Raw genomic sequence first — 17,647 nt, 5'->3', positions numbered from 1 at the left:
TACAATTGAATAATAGTGTTTATTAGAAAAAAATTATTATGAAATCAACATAAAATTTCATAATTTTTTATTTTTACATATTTAATATTTGTGTTTAATTTTATAATTATTTTTTTTAATTTTTTTGGTAAAAAAAAGTTTAAGTGTTAGGTACATTTCTCATTTGCAATAAGTTTTGATCCCACGTCCTCGCGAGAGATAAATTTTAATTCTTATTAACTCGACCAATCTTAATTCAAAAATTCTTGAGTTATTTATATAGACTGTTTTATTATATTAATGCATTTTTTTTATAAAAAAGAAAAAAAAAATGTAGGTGTCAGATACATTTGATCCCATACTAACAATACCTCTCATTTCTAATAAGATTTGACCTCACATTCTTGCTAAAGGTAAAATTATTCTTTATTAATTGGACTAATCATAATTAAACAAATTATTGAGTTATTTATATAACCTACTTTATATATATATATATATTAAATATGTATAAAATACTACGTTATTTACTAATGAGCACTTATTAAGATTGCTAATTGACATGACATTGTATAGAAATAAACTTTTAAACTTAAATTTACACACAAAATAAAACGTTATTATATATTAACTTAATAATGAATTTTTTACATTTTGAATTATAAACATGAATGTGTCATTAATTTCATTTTTGAAAATTACTTAACACACCCTTTTCATAAGCATTAATTAAATTTCCTACATATTTTAACATGGTCAATTTCAATACTCAAATATTTATTTTATTGAAACATAAATTATGTATAAGTTGTGAAATTAATCACGTAACTAGAGGAGTGAAAAATTAAAGAAAAGAAGTAAGAGTTAAAGTAGGTTTGTTTTACTTTTAATACTATTTTAACTAAAATTTAAGTTTTTCTTTAAAAATCCAGAATAACAAAATACAAGTTTTTTGAGCAAAATAAACTTTAATTTATTAAAAAAAAAGGGTCCTAAATACATCACGTAAATTTTATCCTTCACTTTTAGTGCTACCCATGGAGCTGTAGCTAGCATTTCCATTAGCATCACCATTTCTTCTCTCCCTCTCTAAGAATATATAACACACACACACACGACACACCACAACACAAACACAAGCAGTCTCACAAAACACCAAATCTCATCTTCATCATCGTCATCAATCATAGCCCGCTCTTTCTCTCTCTAAATCTCTCCCAATTCTCTCTCCCTCTCGATCTATGAATCATTCCAATCCGTTATTCCCTTTGGATTTCGATTCAGATTAATAAAATTCAATCAAGTTGGATCCTCAATCATTCAAACGAATGGAAGCGTTGGTGGATGAATCTTGCTCGGTCTGAAAGAATAAGAGAAGAGAAAAAATGCCAGCGTTAGAGCATGGGAATCACCAATTCAGTAGTAATGGCTCATCGCTATCGAATGGATTTTGGTCCAGGAATCGTGACGATGTTAGCTACAATCAGCTCCACAAGGTACTCGATCCAATTTTTATTTTTGTATTTTTTATTTCTTTTAAAATCATTTTAATTAGTTCCGAGATTTCTTTATTTGTTTATTTTGTCAATTGCGATGTTGCTGGATCACTGTTTTTGTATTGTTTGTTGTGTTGTTAATAATGAATTGTTTGACTTTGTATTGGATCTTGCAGTTGAAACAATTCGCGCATTCATTGCTTTTATTGGGGGTTTAGGATATAAGGATTTTTTTTTATATATGTTTTTGTTGTTGATTCGGTTGTATGTGTTTGACGAATGGAATTTCAGTTTACTTCGTTGTTCACATCACTGTGTCTGGTGGAGCTATATAAAATAAAACTAATGTTACATGTGAATCTGTAATATTTCGAGCTGAGTAGTATACTAATATGTACCATTTTTTTAAAACAAGCATTGCGTAGCTCGAGGTTGAGATTCCAGATAACTTTCTTTTTAGCTGAGGCAGTGACTCCTCAATCATTGTAAGCAAGTAGTGAAATTGTTGGAGCAATGGCGGCAGAAAAGGATTGCACATGCACTAGAAATGTTACTAAGATATAGGACTGCTTGTGCTTGTTACCATTTTTTTTAAGATTGTAATTAGTAACATGTTTATTGTCTGTATTGTTTTTTTTTTCTCTTAGTTCTGGTGTGAGCTGCCACCACAGGCTCGGCAGGAACTCTTGAGGATAGACAAGCAAACCCTTTTTGAGCAGGCGCGAAAAAATATGTACTGCTCCAGGTGCAATGGGTTGCTCCTTGAAGGCTTTTTGCAGATTGTTATGTATGGGAAATCTCTGCAGCAAGAGGGAGCGACCGTTCACTTTCCTTGCAGCATACCTGGAGGTTTGACAAATCAAAATACCGGTGGATCATCCGTCATTAATGTTGTCCAGGAAGAAATTCAAGATCCAACTGTCCATCCTTGGGGAGGTTTGACCACAACGCGTGAGGGTTCACTGACACTAATGGACTGTTACTTGTATTCAAAATCTCTGAAAGGACTGCAAATTGTAAGTGCAGAACATTGGGTTCTCAGGCTGCCCTTTTTCCTGTTTGGTAGCTTAACTTTTCCTTGTATCAGGTATTTGATGGCGCACGTGCAAGGGAGCGGGAAAGAGAACTGCTTTATCCTGATGCCTGTGGGGGAGGAGGCCGTGGTTGGATAAGCCAAGGAATAGTTAGTTATGGCAGAGGGCATGGGACAAGAGAAACCTGTGCCCTGCACACTGCCCGACTTTCATGTGATACACTGGTGGATTTTTGGTCTGCACTTGGAGAGGAGACAAGACAATCACTTTTAAGGATGAAGGAAGAAGATTTTATTGAGAGACTCATGTACAGGTGTCTATCTATCTGTACACTCCTAAGACTGTTTGATTAGATAAGTGACAGCTTGTTATCAGTGGAATAATAATATAAATTCTCATTCTAGAAGCAGTTATACAATTGAAATTGATATAGAAGGGATGTAAATTGAGACATGCATCTGAAGGGCTTAAGTGTCCTGAATATGGATTGTCAGCAGGATCAAATATTTTGTTCCCCTAAAAATCTGGGAAGAAAAGAGAAAAAAATAGCTTTTTGCTGTTTGATATTCTTAACATTCCTATGCGAGTAATTTAATGAATTAGATATCTGCCAGATTATAGGACAATTGAGCTGTTGGCTTGAAGTTTAAAAGTTGAATGTTGGAGCTCTACCATGGACATGGATTTCCAAAGTGGATCAGCAGCATACAACGAATGCAGTAAGTGAAGAATAAATGATGCTGCATTAATGGAAAAACTTGTCGGTTACACAATCAGGCAGATGAACCGGCCATATTTTTGTGATTCATGGACTTAAGTTTTAAGATGAACCCTTAGAATATTGTCAAGGATAGACTGTATGATTAGAGCTGCATATTATATGTTGGTCAGTGATGCAAGGTCTTCAGTTCTTCTCAGCTGAATTAGCATATATTTTGTCTGCTTTCATTTGATCCTCAAGCTCACCAATCAAGGGGGCAGCCAAGGGCTGGGTCTATATTTCATGCATTGCCAGAGCCTGTCTGCTTTCAAAGGTCTTGTCCCAATCTTGCTTAGGATAGTTTGGATATTTTAAATGAAATCATTACCCCATATGGTTATAGTGCATACTAGAATCGTGAGTATGACATTAAGACCTGAAGATGCAGAATGATTTAGATTCTTTATAGGAAAGCCTTCCTTTGTGACATCATGGAAGGTAAGATTAATTGAATACTAGGGCTTTCTGGACTGTAAATGAGTAATTGGATAAGAAACTTGATTTTGTGAAAGACATTTAAAAGTGTAGAAAACTATTAAGGAAAGTCTTGTGAATTAAGTTAGGAAGCCTTGACCTTAAAATTAAAGGGGATTAATTGGGGATTGATTCTGTAGAATTGAGCTTGAATAAGAAAATATGCTCATAATATTCCTCTAGTATTTAATATAAGACTATAGGCTGGGAACAATTTTCATGGTGTCATCATACATCCTTTTTGCATTGTCTCTCTTTTCTGTCTATCTTTCTCACTCTTCCCAAATTTGTATTTACTCTATCTAAATTTTCAACATGGTTTTGGAGTCTCTGACCAATTAGTTTAGAATTCACCCTTTCTGTTGTTGTTCCTCATAACTAAGTTGAATTTCTGCACAAGGTAAAGTGGGATTGTGCAATTTTTATGCCCATTAAACCATTCTAGGACCTCCTCCAATAGCTTAAGCATATAGTAGTTGCATTACATCTCCTAAATGCTGAAGTTGTTAGGCGGATGCCAATTAATCTTTCTTTTATTTCTCTAACGAAAACAATTGGATATTTGGGAACTTTGTCGACAGACGTGGATGATAAGATAAGAAAGGATGATGTTGTTTGAGTTGTTTCCATAATCATGAATATGGAGAAAATAATTGATTGATAAACTGTTTTCAGAATTGAATTCAACTTCATGGTGATTCTTGTTTCTAATATCAAATGTTAGGTAATTATGTAGTTAGTGCAGTGATGTCTGCTTACTTTGTTGTGAGAGTATGGCAATCTTGTTTGTAAGGGGATTTATTGAAGGGAAACACAGCTTGATTATGCATAATTTAGATTTTTAGAACATAAAATGTGATTTAAGGGACACAAAGAAACAATAAAAAGGAATTATGGTTTTGTATATATAGATTATGGAAGAGATTATCCCCTATCTTTATTAAATGATTATCTTCCATCTTTCAGGTTTGATAGCAAGAGATTTTGCAGGGATTGTAGAAGAAACGTTATTCGAGAATTCAAGGAACTAAAAGAGCTCAAACGAATGCGCAGAGAACCTCGTTGTACCAGCTGGTTTTGTGTTGCTGATACTGCCTTCCAATATGAGGTGTGACTTCCATATTTCTATGGTGTGAAATCTGTTATCATTGGGATTTCTATGGGAGAGTTTATAGTAACATTCTTATGGAAATGGTAGTTTTATCAAGCTACATGTGAGGATTAGAGTTGACATTTTTCCTAACTCAATAATTTGTTTTTGGCAGGTATCTATTGACTCAATTCAGGCTGATTGGCGCCAGACATTTGGAGATGCTGTGGGTTCGTATCATCACTTTGAGTGGGCTGTGGGGACAACTGAAGGGAAATCTGACATTTTGGAATTTGAAAATGTTGGAATGAATGGGTGTGTCCAAGTCAGTGGCCTTGATCTTGGTGGTTTAAGTGCGTGCTTCATCACCCTCCGAGCTTGGAAGCAAGATGGACGCTGCACTGAACTTTCTGTTAAAGCCCATGCATTAAAGGGTCAACGGTGTGTACATTGTAGGCTATTTGTAGGAGATGGTTATGTTACAATCACAAAAGGGGAAAGTATGAGAAGATCCTTTGAGCATGCTGAAGAGGCAGAAGAAGAGGATGTAGGTCAAGTTTCACTAGGAGAATTAAATTCCTTGCTATTTCCATAATTCATGCAATTTTTAAACATTGTTTATGAGGAATTTTGTCCAAGTTTCATAAGTTAATTATACAATACATGCTTCTAGGATGATGATTTGATGGACAAAGATGGAAATGAGCTTGAAGGAGAATGTTCCCGTCCTCAAAAGCATGCAAAGAGCCCAGAACTTGCTCGAGAATTTCTTCTAGATGCTGCTACTGTTATATTTAAAGAACAGGTATGCTTTGCTTTATCTTTATTGCCCAATTGTCTATCTTGATTTCTCCTGCCAGGGACATCTTTATATTGTCTTTTGAGTTTTGAGGTCTTTTCATCAATAATTATTTAAGAATAATGTTTTAGTCTTCACATAACACTGTGATTGGTGCAATGAGGGGTGAAATCAATATAAATGAATGAAATGTTAAATTGGTAAGATAAATTAATAATGATCAGCAGCTTGGTTTTGGGATAGCATTAGGTGTGTTAAACATTTCATTGGAATCTTATCCTTTTGCCTTTATATTGTGGACAAAGTTCAGTGCATTCAACATACTATTTTTTTTTTTTAGTTTTCTTGTCTTTTTCTTTGTCATACATTTTGGCTTAATAAACATAAATAATGATGTTTTGAGTTTTTGGGAAGTTCATGTTACTCAGATTTTCTTCAAAAACGAGTGGAGAACTGTGAAATAGGAAATGCATTAGTCCCATTGATTTCGCTATGCAGTTGAGAAGACATGTGCATTGAATTATTATTATTTCACTACTGATTGCATGGAATCTTATTTAGATTTGAATGAAGATGAAGCAACTTTAGTAAGACCTGTTTAAATTTAAATGGGAGATAATCTGGGTACATTCCAGCTCTAAACATAGAAAACAAATTTGCCAGTTGATTTGAGATGAAGGTATTCATTAGTTAATGACAATATGTGCTAGGGTTAGTCATAAACTGTGGGATCTTGCGCTCAAAATTTGTGATTTTCACTTGAAATTTAGCAATCTACCTAGAAGTATATGCTATGGTTGTTTGGATTATTTTCCATTTGCAATGGCCTTGGTTGTCATGTTTTTGTGTGCATCTGTCATTTTTAACTGCTAACTGAGTAAGCATGTCTTATCCTTCCAGGTTGAAAAGGCTTTCAGAGAAGGAACAGCACGCCAAAATGCGCACAGCATATTCGTTTGTCTTGCACTAAAACTTCTGGAAGAGCGAGTTCATGTAGCATGCAAAGAAATCATTACTTTAGAAAAGCAGGTCTTAATTTTATGCTTTTATTAGGAACATGCTTTTGGAATAAAACGAACAAACAGAACTTCCGCTTTTATTTTGAGATTTTACTTCCTAAATACTAGACATGATATTTTTACAGATGAAACTTCTTGAAGAAGAAGAAAAGGAAAAGCGTGAAGAAGAAGAACGTAAGGAGAGGAAAAGGACCAAAGAAAGGGAGAAAAAACTGCGGAGAAAGGAAAGACTAAAAGAAAAGGAGAGAGATAAAGAAAGAAAGTGTTTGGAATCAGTTGATGTTCCTGGATCTCATGAAGTCTGGAAGGAAGAATTGTCTCCAGCTGCTGATATAGAGCAAAGTAATTCTAGTAGATGCAGGAATTCAATCATTGTAACAGAGGGTGATTATCCTAAAATTCAAGATGAAGACTTATCTAGAGAATGTAGTACTTTGAGAACAGAAGACCACTCTTATGATGATTCTGCTGGAGACATTACAAATGCACAAGACCACTCTTATGTTGATTGTGATGGAGACATTGCAAATTCACAAGACAGGAATAATACTTCTACAGTCGAACAATCAAAGTTTTATCGTCAAAGATTTAGATTTAGGAAAGAATTTCAACTGGATGCACCTATGAAGTGGTCTGACAGGCGCCATAATGCAATTGTTTCAGAAAATAATATAATGGTTGGAAGATCAGAGCAAAGACACTACGGAGATAACTTTGGGACTTCTTCCAGGGGAATCAATGGATTAAACAGGCAGTCAAGAATAAATGTTGCAAAATCCAGTGGTAGAAATATCAGTCACAAGTGCAGTGAGAAGTTCTATAGTTCCAACGGCCGGATGAGTGACAGATATGATTTCCATTCATGCAGTTGTAGCCTGAATAATAGACTGAATAGAGTTAGTTGGGAGACAAAACCAGCTAATAAGTCTGAATCTATGGTAGATACATCTAAGCAGTTTTATCGTGGTAGCAAGTATAATCATGTAGACTTCATGCATGAGTGTAATGGAAGACCCAAAAGCAGAGTCATTGCAGGGAACAATCCTGGTAGGGATTTGCCTCAAACAAAGAAAGTTTGGGAACCTTTGGAGTCACACAAGAAGTATGCTTGTAGTAATTCAGATTCTGATGTTACATTAGGGTCCACAGGTCAAGGATTTCAATTTGATCCAATGAGGTCATCTATTGATGAGGTTGATGATTCAGGTCAAATTGAAGATGGGGATAGTAATTTGAAGAGAAATGGAATGGCTGAAAGTTGTCAGAATGATCTTTATACTGAAGCTGAAGGATCTTGCAGCTCCACAGAAATTGCATCTGAGGAACCTGGAATTTGTCTGATAAGTGGCACTGCCTTGAACAATTCTTCTGATCCCTGTCAAGGTAGCACTTCTAGTTCAGATAACTGCTCATCATGCCTTAGCGAAGGTGATAATAATACAACCTCTTCAAATCGTGAAAATACAGAATCCTCAATGTCGGATTCTGAAGATGCTAGCCAACAATCTGAAGTGAGAGATAGTTCAACCTGCATTGACAATGGCCTGTCTAGCTCTCATGAAGCTGGGATTGAGAAAATTCATTATGCAAATGATGAGGGTTTTGTGAGCAGGTCTGTATTTGGTCCACCATTGGATGAAGCAGGAGGTGATGCATTGGGGAATCCTGTGGTGAAAATAGGCCATAATTTTGATGACAGTTTTTCCTCCACTAATATGTGTTCTCAACCTCAAAGCATACGTCCTCCAGTACCAAACCAAAACTTACAGTTTCCAGTGTTCCAGACTCCTTCAGCAATGGGTTATTACCATCAAAATCCAGTTTCATGGCCAGCTGCTCCCACAAATGGGTTGATATCCTTTCCACACCCAAATCACTATTTATATGCTGCCCCTCTTGGATATAGCTTAAATGAGGACCCAAACTTCTGCTTGCAATATGGTGCCTTATCTCAACCAACACCCCTATTTAACCCCACTGCTATTCCAGTTTATCAGCCAGTTGCCAAAGCTAAAGGATTAAATACAGAGGAACTGACTCTAATGTCCAAGCCAGCATCCGTGCAAGGATATCTTAATGGGTCTACTGTAGAAGGGGTTGCTCCAGCCGGAACTAATTCAAAAAAAGCAGCATTGAATGGGGAAGTTGGTCATGGTAATTCTGCGAAGTTACAAGACAGTGGTTTTTCCCTGTTTCATTTTGGTGGTCCTGTAGCCCTTTCAACTTGTCGTAAACCAGCTACTGAATCTCCAAATGATGACAACGTTGGAGATTTTAACCCAAGAGCTTCAACAGATCAAGCTGAGAAAGATCATGGTTGCAATAAAAAAGAGAGCGGTATCATAGAAGAGTACAACTTGTTTGCGGCAAGTAATACCTTAAGGTTTTCAATTTTCTAAAATGAAATTGGAAGTATAAGGTGGCTGTTGTGGAATTCAGTCCCTATCTTCATGTGGTAATGGAGGTTTGAGTTCCTTGTAATTCGGTAAACAATAAGCTTCCTTCTGCAATTTCTATTTGGCCTACAGTTTTATTAGTTGATTGTTGCCCAACTTGTCCCTATTTTCCCTTTGATGTAGAGAAAGATTGCGAGTGCCGGTATCTTGAAGAGTTGTTTTTTTTCCGTGTGAGATCATAATCCCCGCCCCCCAGCCCCCGGAAAAACCTTTTTCTTTATAGTTTCACAGAAGCATTTGTTCGTGGCAATTTTTGTCTTTGTCATGCGGCAACCAAAGCTGCTTCATAATCATAATGGAAGCTGTACTGGGGATTTTGTGTGAACTTATCAATGTGATTAAAGTGTTATAGTTGCTCGACTCTGCTTCATCCTCTAATGTATGTTCGTCTCACTTGACCTTCAATACGGATTGCAGTGCCGGAAAGACAAAAAGTTCTGGCATATGTAGTTTGCCCTATTGGTAGGACTAAGACGTTATTATAACAGGTTTTCCAGCTTTTTAGTATTTAATGTCAGCCTTAGTGTTCTTTCTATTGAATCTTGAAAATGACGTCGATTGCGTGGCAGTGTTGCCGGCTAATGCGACCGACATGACTCGAACAGCGTTGTCTTCAATGACACTGCTTCCATGTCCCTCGCCACCTCTCCCTCGCTCAGCTGCGCCTCCTTCCCCATGGCTACCACACCCTCCCTTCTCTGGCATTTTTGTTGATAGCGTTGATGTGGCGTTCCCTGGCCTCTTACACCTACAATGTTGTTGTTCATGAATCATTTACCTCCATTGGAAGCATTATCCATGAGAATCCAACGGCTTCCCATACAGCGATGTAGATGGTGTATGACGCTTGTTAAGTGGGATGTTTGCATGTTCTCAGCAACAACTTCAAGCACTCATTGAGATCCATAACTCAACGAAGCTTGGTCAGAACTTCAACGTTGCCACATATAACATAGGAAGGATAAAACTTAGGTGCATACCAAAGACATTATTGGTGTTCTTCTCTAGTCTCCGTAACATAAGTTCGTACTAAAATTTCAACTTTGATTGGACAACAGTACCGATAAATATCTATGATACTACATCTAAATTTTGTGTCAAGAACTCTAATTTTGATTGGAAAATAGCATTAAAAAGCACTTAATTGTATTTAAGTTTTGTGTATAAAAATAAAAGCTTGAAAATATTTTTTATTCCTATGTTTTTAAGCCTTTTATTTTAATCTCTATTTTTTGCGAGTAGGAATTTTCGGAAAAGAATTCCCTCTCATAACTGCAGGGTTCAGTTAGTGTAATTTTTGTATTTTTGTTTAAGTACAAAGATTACACTAACCGAACCTGCAGTTGGCGCCAAAAAATGAGGGGATCGGGATCCAGAGTTTTTGGCCCTTCTGCGAGTTGTGTGCCAGATGACGTGATTTCCTTGCCAGTGCATACTAGAGCGTCAGATTGGAATGACAAATCATTGGAGTGGTGCACTCTAAGTGTGTCAAAATCTACATTTGAAGTGGATCAGAGGTTGCACACCCAAAATCTAAAAATCCTAATTTTTTAGCGTCTTTCATTGAAAATCCCACTTCTCCCTTATCGACGACACATTGTTGTTCTGTGATAATGGCTACGTGTTGTGGTTCGCGTTTTGCTTATATGACATTGTTGTTATGTCATTTTTTGTTTCACGCTTCCTTATGGTGGTCGTGATCTTTGTTGTTGGCTTTTGTTGCATTGAAGCTTGCTATGCTGTGTTATTCCCTCCCTTTCCCATTGGTGTGTGCTCTATTCAATATTTTTTGTTTTTTGATTTATGAAGATGGTATCTAGTAATAGTGGTACTCTTGGTAGCATTGATGAGGATGGTTCTAGTGGAGCTAGTCACAGTGGGAAAATACTGGTGGGAATAGGATTGATGTGGGACGAAAACATGGAGCTTTCAGTTGACACGGGTGTAAGAAATATTAAGTGTGCAAATAATGTGAGATCAGCAATGCAGGAATTTATGGTTGACATGGAATTTCAGTTTTACACTAAATATCTACATTTTTTACTATTATTTTATTAAAATTTTATATTAATTTTTATATTAATCATCTAATTTAATATTAAAAGGTTACAATTAGGTTTGAGTGCATTTTAGGTTCAAATTAAATGAAAAATAGAGTCACACTGCAACAAGCACACCTATGTTTCAGCAACCAACACACTTATGCTTCAATGAATATGTACCATTGTACTCTATTGAAAAAATCAAATTAAGATAACTTTTAGAGTTTTAAATCCTATTTGAAGAACCTTAAGAGCTATGACTTGGATATTTTGATTTTAACTAGCTATTGATGACTTTTAAAGTTTTGGAAGTGTATTTTATAATTAAGAACTCTCTTAATTTCTTTTTTTATTAGGATTCTTTTAGTTTGTGTTTACTTCTCGAATTACTATAAATTTATTTATTATTGTTTTAGTTTTTTTATTATATTTTGTTTACCTAAATTCATAATTAGAGTTATGGTTGATTCTTTGCATGACTCTATGTGATTTTGATGATTAATAATTTCAGTTTTCTTTTTCAATTGGTGTTTATCTTATTACGCCATAATTTGTATGTTTAGAATTGACAATCCTTAAACATACAATAATTAATTATATTGTAGGTGATTGTACTACATATATTTAATAGATCTATATGGTAAAACAAGACAATAAATTAAATGGATAAAATTTAGTTTTTCTTTTTCAATTGTTATTATTAACAAGCTCATTGGCTCTTTATGTTTTCTCTTCCTTTTACCTCACATAACCATTAAAGGTAATAACTTAGAGAAAAATTATTAACATTGTATAACTATTGAGTATTAATAGATTTAGTATGAGTAATTAAAAATCATAAAAAAATTAGAATTATAATTAATTTAAAAATAAATATAAAGAAATATAAAGGTGAAATCACATATCCTAGAATTTATCTTAAATAATTTATTGTTATAAGTTGAGTTATTTTTAGATATAAATCTTTCTTTATTTTATTTCATTTAAAATAAAATATTCTTTATAGATGAAAAATTTCTTGTAGAACGATATTCTGAAAAATTAATTTAAAACTCTTTTATTACTTTTCTAAGTTTACAAATTGGCGTTGGTTGAGATTGGGTCCGATGCTAATATTCCTCCTCCTCCATACAAGGATGATGGTTGCACTTAGGTGGTTTAGGTCCTTACAAGAGTTGCATATATGATGAGGTACTAACCGAATAATAGATCCTCACCCTCCATCACTGGGTTTGCAACTGGGAATGATGCCCTTGAAGGAGTGTGTATATGCCCTCAAGTAGGGGATGTTGTAGTAGACATAACTAATCCAATAGTAGAAGTGAGCATAACTCCTTCATCAAATTTAGGAGTAGGCGACTAGGTCAGTAGTTGTGGAACAGGAGTTAAGGAAGATCAAACAATTTAAGCTTTTCAAGGAGCTAGCAGTAGTAGCAAAAGGCCAAGAAAGAGAGACCTTATTTACGGATATGCAGGCTTCAAGATCCTTTAGTTTTGGTAAGAAGCTCCTCCAAATGCCTCTTCGACCCATTTTTGAAGGCTCCTTACCATCACATGACATGGATGACTCAAATGGATCAAATGATGATGATGTTGTTGCTTACTATAATGTTGACAAGGAGTTTATTTTTATTTCATTTTGAATACTTTTTTTTTTACATTTATTACTATTGTATACAACTCATGATAACACTTTTTTTTTTACTTGTTGCGTTACTTTGTTTATTTGATCATTGTTTCATTAATTTTTTTTCTTAAAATTAGTTTATTAGATAATTAAATTATTATATAAATAAATGTAAAAGACAAGTGATGTCAAATAATTCATGCTTTAAATTAAATATTTAAAATAATTTTTAAACTATTATTTGTCAATAATTTATTAAATTTTTAAATTAATCAGTTTTAAAAAAGCATCGTACTTATTGATAAATTTATAGTAAATTTATTATTATTTTTTAATAATTTATTGTTAAAATTATTGGTAAAATTACAATAACTTTTTATTTTTAATAACTCATCAAACACCTAATGGCTAATATTATGTACCTAATAACCTTTATAATCCCTTTAATTTAATTGTACTGACTGATCTATATGTGAAAATAATATTGAAAGCATTCAATAGTTTAGAACATCTAGATGTGTTTAAAATATGTCTCTTACACTATCGATCATTGGAATCATTTTATGCTCATACACACATTTATTATGTCCAACAATTTCATTAGCTAATGAATTTTAGTTCTAAAACTTTCTTAAAATGCATGACTCGTATATATGCTTGAAAATTATGAAGTTACTTTCACTGTGATGTTTTAACGTAAACAATATATTTTATTGTCTTAACCATATTTGTTGTTATATTAGCAAGTAAATTTTTTTTTTCACCACTTAGTTGACTTGCATATTATGTCACACCAATATTTTAATACTCTCATGATTATGGTTATTGCGAAATTTGAAAACTACTAATGAGAAATATACAATTTAAAAATTAAAATAAATATAAGGTCTATAAATTCATATGTTGATAATTTCATAATGCAAATTAATCATTTGATTTCTTTGTATGGTGATAAATGCATTGCTATAATCCACAATCTTTTTCATAGGTTTCTCATTCGACTTCTCTATAACCATTTAACACTACAAAAACAATTTACATTAGTTCATAGAATTAAAAATTGTGTAATTAGGCAGTGAAATTTTTTTAACTTCGTTGTTTATAGTCTTGTTTTTTGACAAGTCCGCTTCAAGTATTTTTGTCATCATTTAATAATTTATTTAACTTGCAATTATAACAATTAATAATTTTAAAATAAATAAACATACACATCATATATCACAATAAATATTAAAAAATTCAAAAATTTGAGCTCCAAAATAATGTTACAGTTGACTTCTAGAATTTAAGTTTGGGAATATTATAAAAATAGTCTTCCAGAATTGAAGTTTTGAAAGCTTGTTAACTATAATCTTAAAAGCTAATTTTGGAATATCCACCAATTACACTATTCCAAAACCTAAATTACTGAGAAACTTACTGTAAGAACAATGGAGGATTTTAACAAGTGAGGGACATGTGTATAGACTAAAAGGTTCGTTGTGACAATGCTTACGAGGGGATGAAATCAATTGTACGAATAAAATTATGAAGATGATCATCACTATATTTGGTTGAAATGATTTATTATTATTAGAAAGGATATATTTAAAAATAAGAAGTAACAAAAATATTTAAAGGCTGCAAAAGAAACTTCCGTACTTATATACCTCTTAATTTATTATTAATCCATGACTTCTGTTTTGTGACGTTTATTTTAAACTTTTCTTTAACTTGACTTATACTCTAAATTTGAGTCTCTACCATAGGTTTTCTTTTTGTTTTCATTTTGTTTTAGAATAAGTTTTGATACTATATTAAAATTCTTAACATACAAAGCACTAAAACTTAAACTAACTCTGTTTTACATTTCTAAATAAGATTCATTCTCAAATTCTAATAAAAAAATTTAGTAATTGACCATATGATATATATATATATATATATATAAATGAGTAATTTATTAAAAAGTTTTAAATTACAGGTGAAAAAAGATTTATTTATCATAACTATTAGAACACGTGGGATATTATTCCTTTTGTATACATTTTATTGAATAAGAAAAAGAAAAAGAAAAAAGGTTGGTGCTGCACAATCTCAGGTATAGCTTTGGATGTGACAGAAAAGCATTTGGGAACGAAAGGACGTAAGAATAAGAAGGCAGTTAGTGATGATATCACTTGCAATGGACGTGGCAATGCATGCATCCAGAGAGATGCTTTCCCGTCTGTGTATGTGGTGGGCCTACAAAACTTTGCCGCACCTATTTATAGTTATACAATTGTTGTCCATTATTATACTTATCATCTAATATTTTTTTATATATGAAATTCAGAAATTATATATATATATATATATATATATATATATATTAAAATACGGTGTTTTAAAAAAAATTATGAAAATATAGAATTTAAAAATTGCTAATAAAATTTTTTAGTATAAATATTAATAGAATAATAAAAAATTATGAAAATTTAAAAATTACCTAAAGTGATTTTTCAAAAGTAATTATTTTTTGAAGTATTAAAAAATTGTAATTTTAGATAAAAAAAAATATCACCAACAAATTTTAAATTTTTTTATGTTTTTGTTATTTTTTTAAAATACTTGAGATTTTTTTTTGTATATATTAAAAAAGGTCTTAAATCATCAGTGACTAATAATAATTAAATTATATATTATAACGATAGAGATGAAAATAAGTAAGATTTTTGACTAAAGTCTGCTTAATTTGTTTTTACTTATTTAAGTAATAGATTTAATTTAAATTTTTAAAAAAATTTAATTAATTAAATAGGTCATGCTTAAATTTTTTTTAAAAATAGTTTACTAGACTTATTAAGATAACATATTTAAAACTCATAAAATTTATAATAGTATATTAAATAATTTTATATCAAATTTATAATATAATATTATACTAAATAAATTAAATTTTAAAATAAATAAAATCTTAAATTGTAAATCCTATTTTTTTTTCATTGGAGTTGAAGAGTGTATTTACTATATACATTCTAAGAGAGAAAGTCTTGTTTGCTAGAGTCTTTTGTGTTGTTATTTGATCTTTTTTGTACGCATAGTATTGATATGCATTTGTATTATTTTTGAGACATTTTTATTCTTAATAGTTCAATCTCCATTATCTTATACTTCTTAGGAAAATACTCAAGTTTTTTTTATAACATATATAAGAGTTAATTATGTCTAAAGCATCAACTAACTCTTTTACACAAAAGCACTAATATCATACAATGACCTAATATTACAGTGCTCAATAGGTTACAAGCCTTCTAAGTTTTGTCTTGCCATTCAATTAATTACATCATAAAAGAAATGAAGGTCTACATAGTGACCTTTAAAAATAAATCACTAAATATATAACTAGTTGCAACAATCTTAAGTTACTCCCTAGTTAGCTCATCCCCTACTCCTTTGGTCCAATTACAGGAGAGTTATTTTGTATCCATAACATTGTCAAAAGACATAAAACAAAGAAGAGGGGTGAGTACAAACATTCATAAACAATAATACAAGGCAATACATCTGCTTAAATGAACAAAACATCATTCAGGCATTAACGATATCAAGCATCCCCATACTTGTGCTTAAATGAATAAATCAACATTCAAGCATCAAGCAACAATCATTCAATGTCTTTTGTTTGTAAAATCTTCATGGAGTAATTAATTAATTATCCAACATTTTATTTTCAGGTTGAGATTGAGAGTTCTATGTCTGTAATTTGGCTAGTGTCATAGGTACATCTTCTCTTTTTACCAGAGACAGAATATAAGTGCACAATTCTCATTTTATGATCACTACCAGCAGCCCACACTCAAATCAATCTTGGTATGCTCTAGTGTCTGTCAGGATAGGCTAATAAAGTTCTCACTACTTACAACACAAGTTAGCTAGACTTGGTCCCCTGTAAGTCTTGGACACTTTCCTATCTCCTATGGTCAGACCAACACTATTTGCTCCTCACCTGTATCGTATCGTATTCAACCTCTTTCACAATCATAAACACAAATAATATCATAGCCATTAATTGTCCAATAGGTTCATTATAACATCTCTATTTCAAGAGAACAATCAATGACATGGACATCGCTAACAATCAAAATTTTTTAGATTTCATGAACTAACTTGTAAAATTCATAATTAATTCAGTGCAAGTCCAAACATCATAAAATCACCAATTTTTTCTTCCTTTAAATGTCTACTATAATATAAAATTACAGTCAAAATACAAATGATTCAAAGGAATTAATCAAGTCTCAGTTTACATCGACTGTTCTCAGATCATTTCACTAAACAGTTACCATATTGTAAAATTCATAATAAATTCAATTCTCATTCAAAACACATGAGACTAGTGATATTATTTTCATTAACATGTCTATTTTCATGTAACAATGCTTCCAAAATCAAACTATTCCCAGACATCAATTCGTACTTTAATTTCTCAGTTCATGTCACAAAATAGCACAATTTAACAATAATATATTGAAAAAATCATAAGTTATTCAATTTATCATTAAAACTCATGAAATCAATGACATTCTTTCACTTTGGTTATCTAGTTTCATATAAAAATATAATTAAAAATTTAGGGCTTCTAGATTCCAGAACAAGTCCTAAACATTCTTTGTCACTCTTAGTAACATACTTTTCAGAATCAATCAAATAGAAAAGTCATAACTATTTTATTTTAAATCCAAAATTCATCAAACTAGTGTGGATATTTTCCTTATAGTCTCTATTTTCATACAAAAATAATAACGTCACTTATACATTTTAAAACAAAAATAGGTTTCTCAGTAGCATGCACAAAACATTACTCTCATACAACAGCATATTGAGAAAATCATAAGTATTTAATTTTAACT

At 32.2% G+C, this 17,647-nt stretch overlaps 1 protein-coding gene across 2 annotated transcripts; it reads left to right on the top strand.

The window, feature by feature from the left end:
* Nucleotides 1-1,000: 1,000 nt before the first annotated feature.
* On the top strand, nucleotides 1,001-9,458 carry LOC113872437 (uncharacterized protein DDB_G0283697-like). Of its 2 annotated transcripts, XM_027509983.1 has the most exons (9): nucleotides 1,001-1,475; nucleotides 2,123-2,491; nucleotides 2,563-2,822; nucleotides 3,124-3,228; nucleotides 4,710-4,851; nucleotides 5,009-5,380; nucleotides 5,507-5,638; nucleotides 6,533-6,661; nucleotides 6,777-9,458. In XM_027509983.1, exons 4-9 carry the CDS (start codon nucleotides 3,167-3,169, stop codon nucleotides 9,048-9,050), a joined length of 3,111 nt encoding a protein of 1,036 aa, XP_027365784.1. In that variant the 5' UTR covers nucleotides 1,001-1,475; nucleotides 2,123-2,491; nucleotides 2,563-2,822; nucleotides 3,124-3,166; the 3' UTR covers nucleotides 9,051-9,458. The 2 variants fall into 2 exon arrangements, with proteins under 2 accessions (XP_027365784.1, XP_027365783.1); XM_027509982.1 differs by lacking the exon at nucleotides 3,124-3,228 and having other exon boundaries at nucleotides 1,097-1,475.
* The last annotated feature ends 8,189 nt before the right edge of the window (nucleotides 9,459-17,647 follow it).

Source organism: Abrus precatorius, unplaced genomic scaffold (assembly GCF_003935025.1).
Source record: "Abrus precatorius isolate BTA unplaced genomic scaffold, Abrus_2018 Scaffold7, whole genome shotgun sequence".
In the NCBI taxonomy this organism is placed as follows: Eukaryota; Viridiplantae; Streptophyta; class Magnoliopsida; order Fabales; family Fabaceae; genus Abrus; species Abrus precatorius.
Note: the sequence above shows the minus strand (reverse complement) of the source record. Positions and strands in the feature narration are given on the sequence as shown.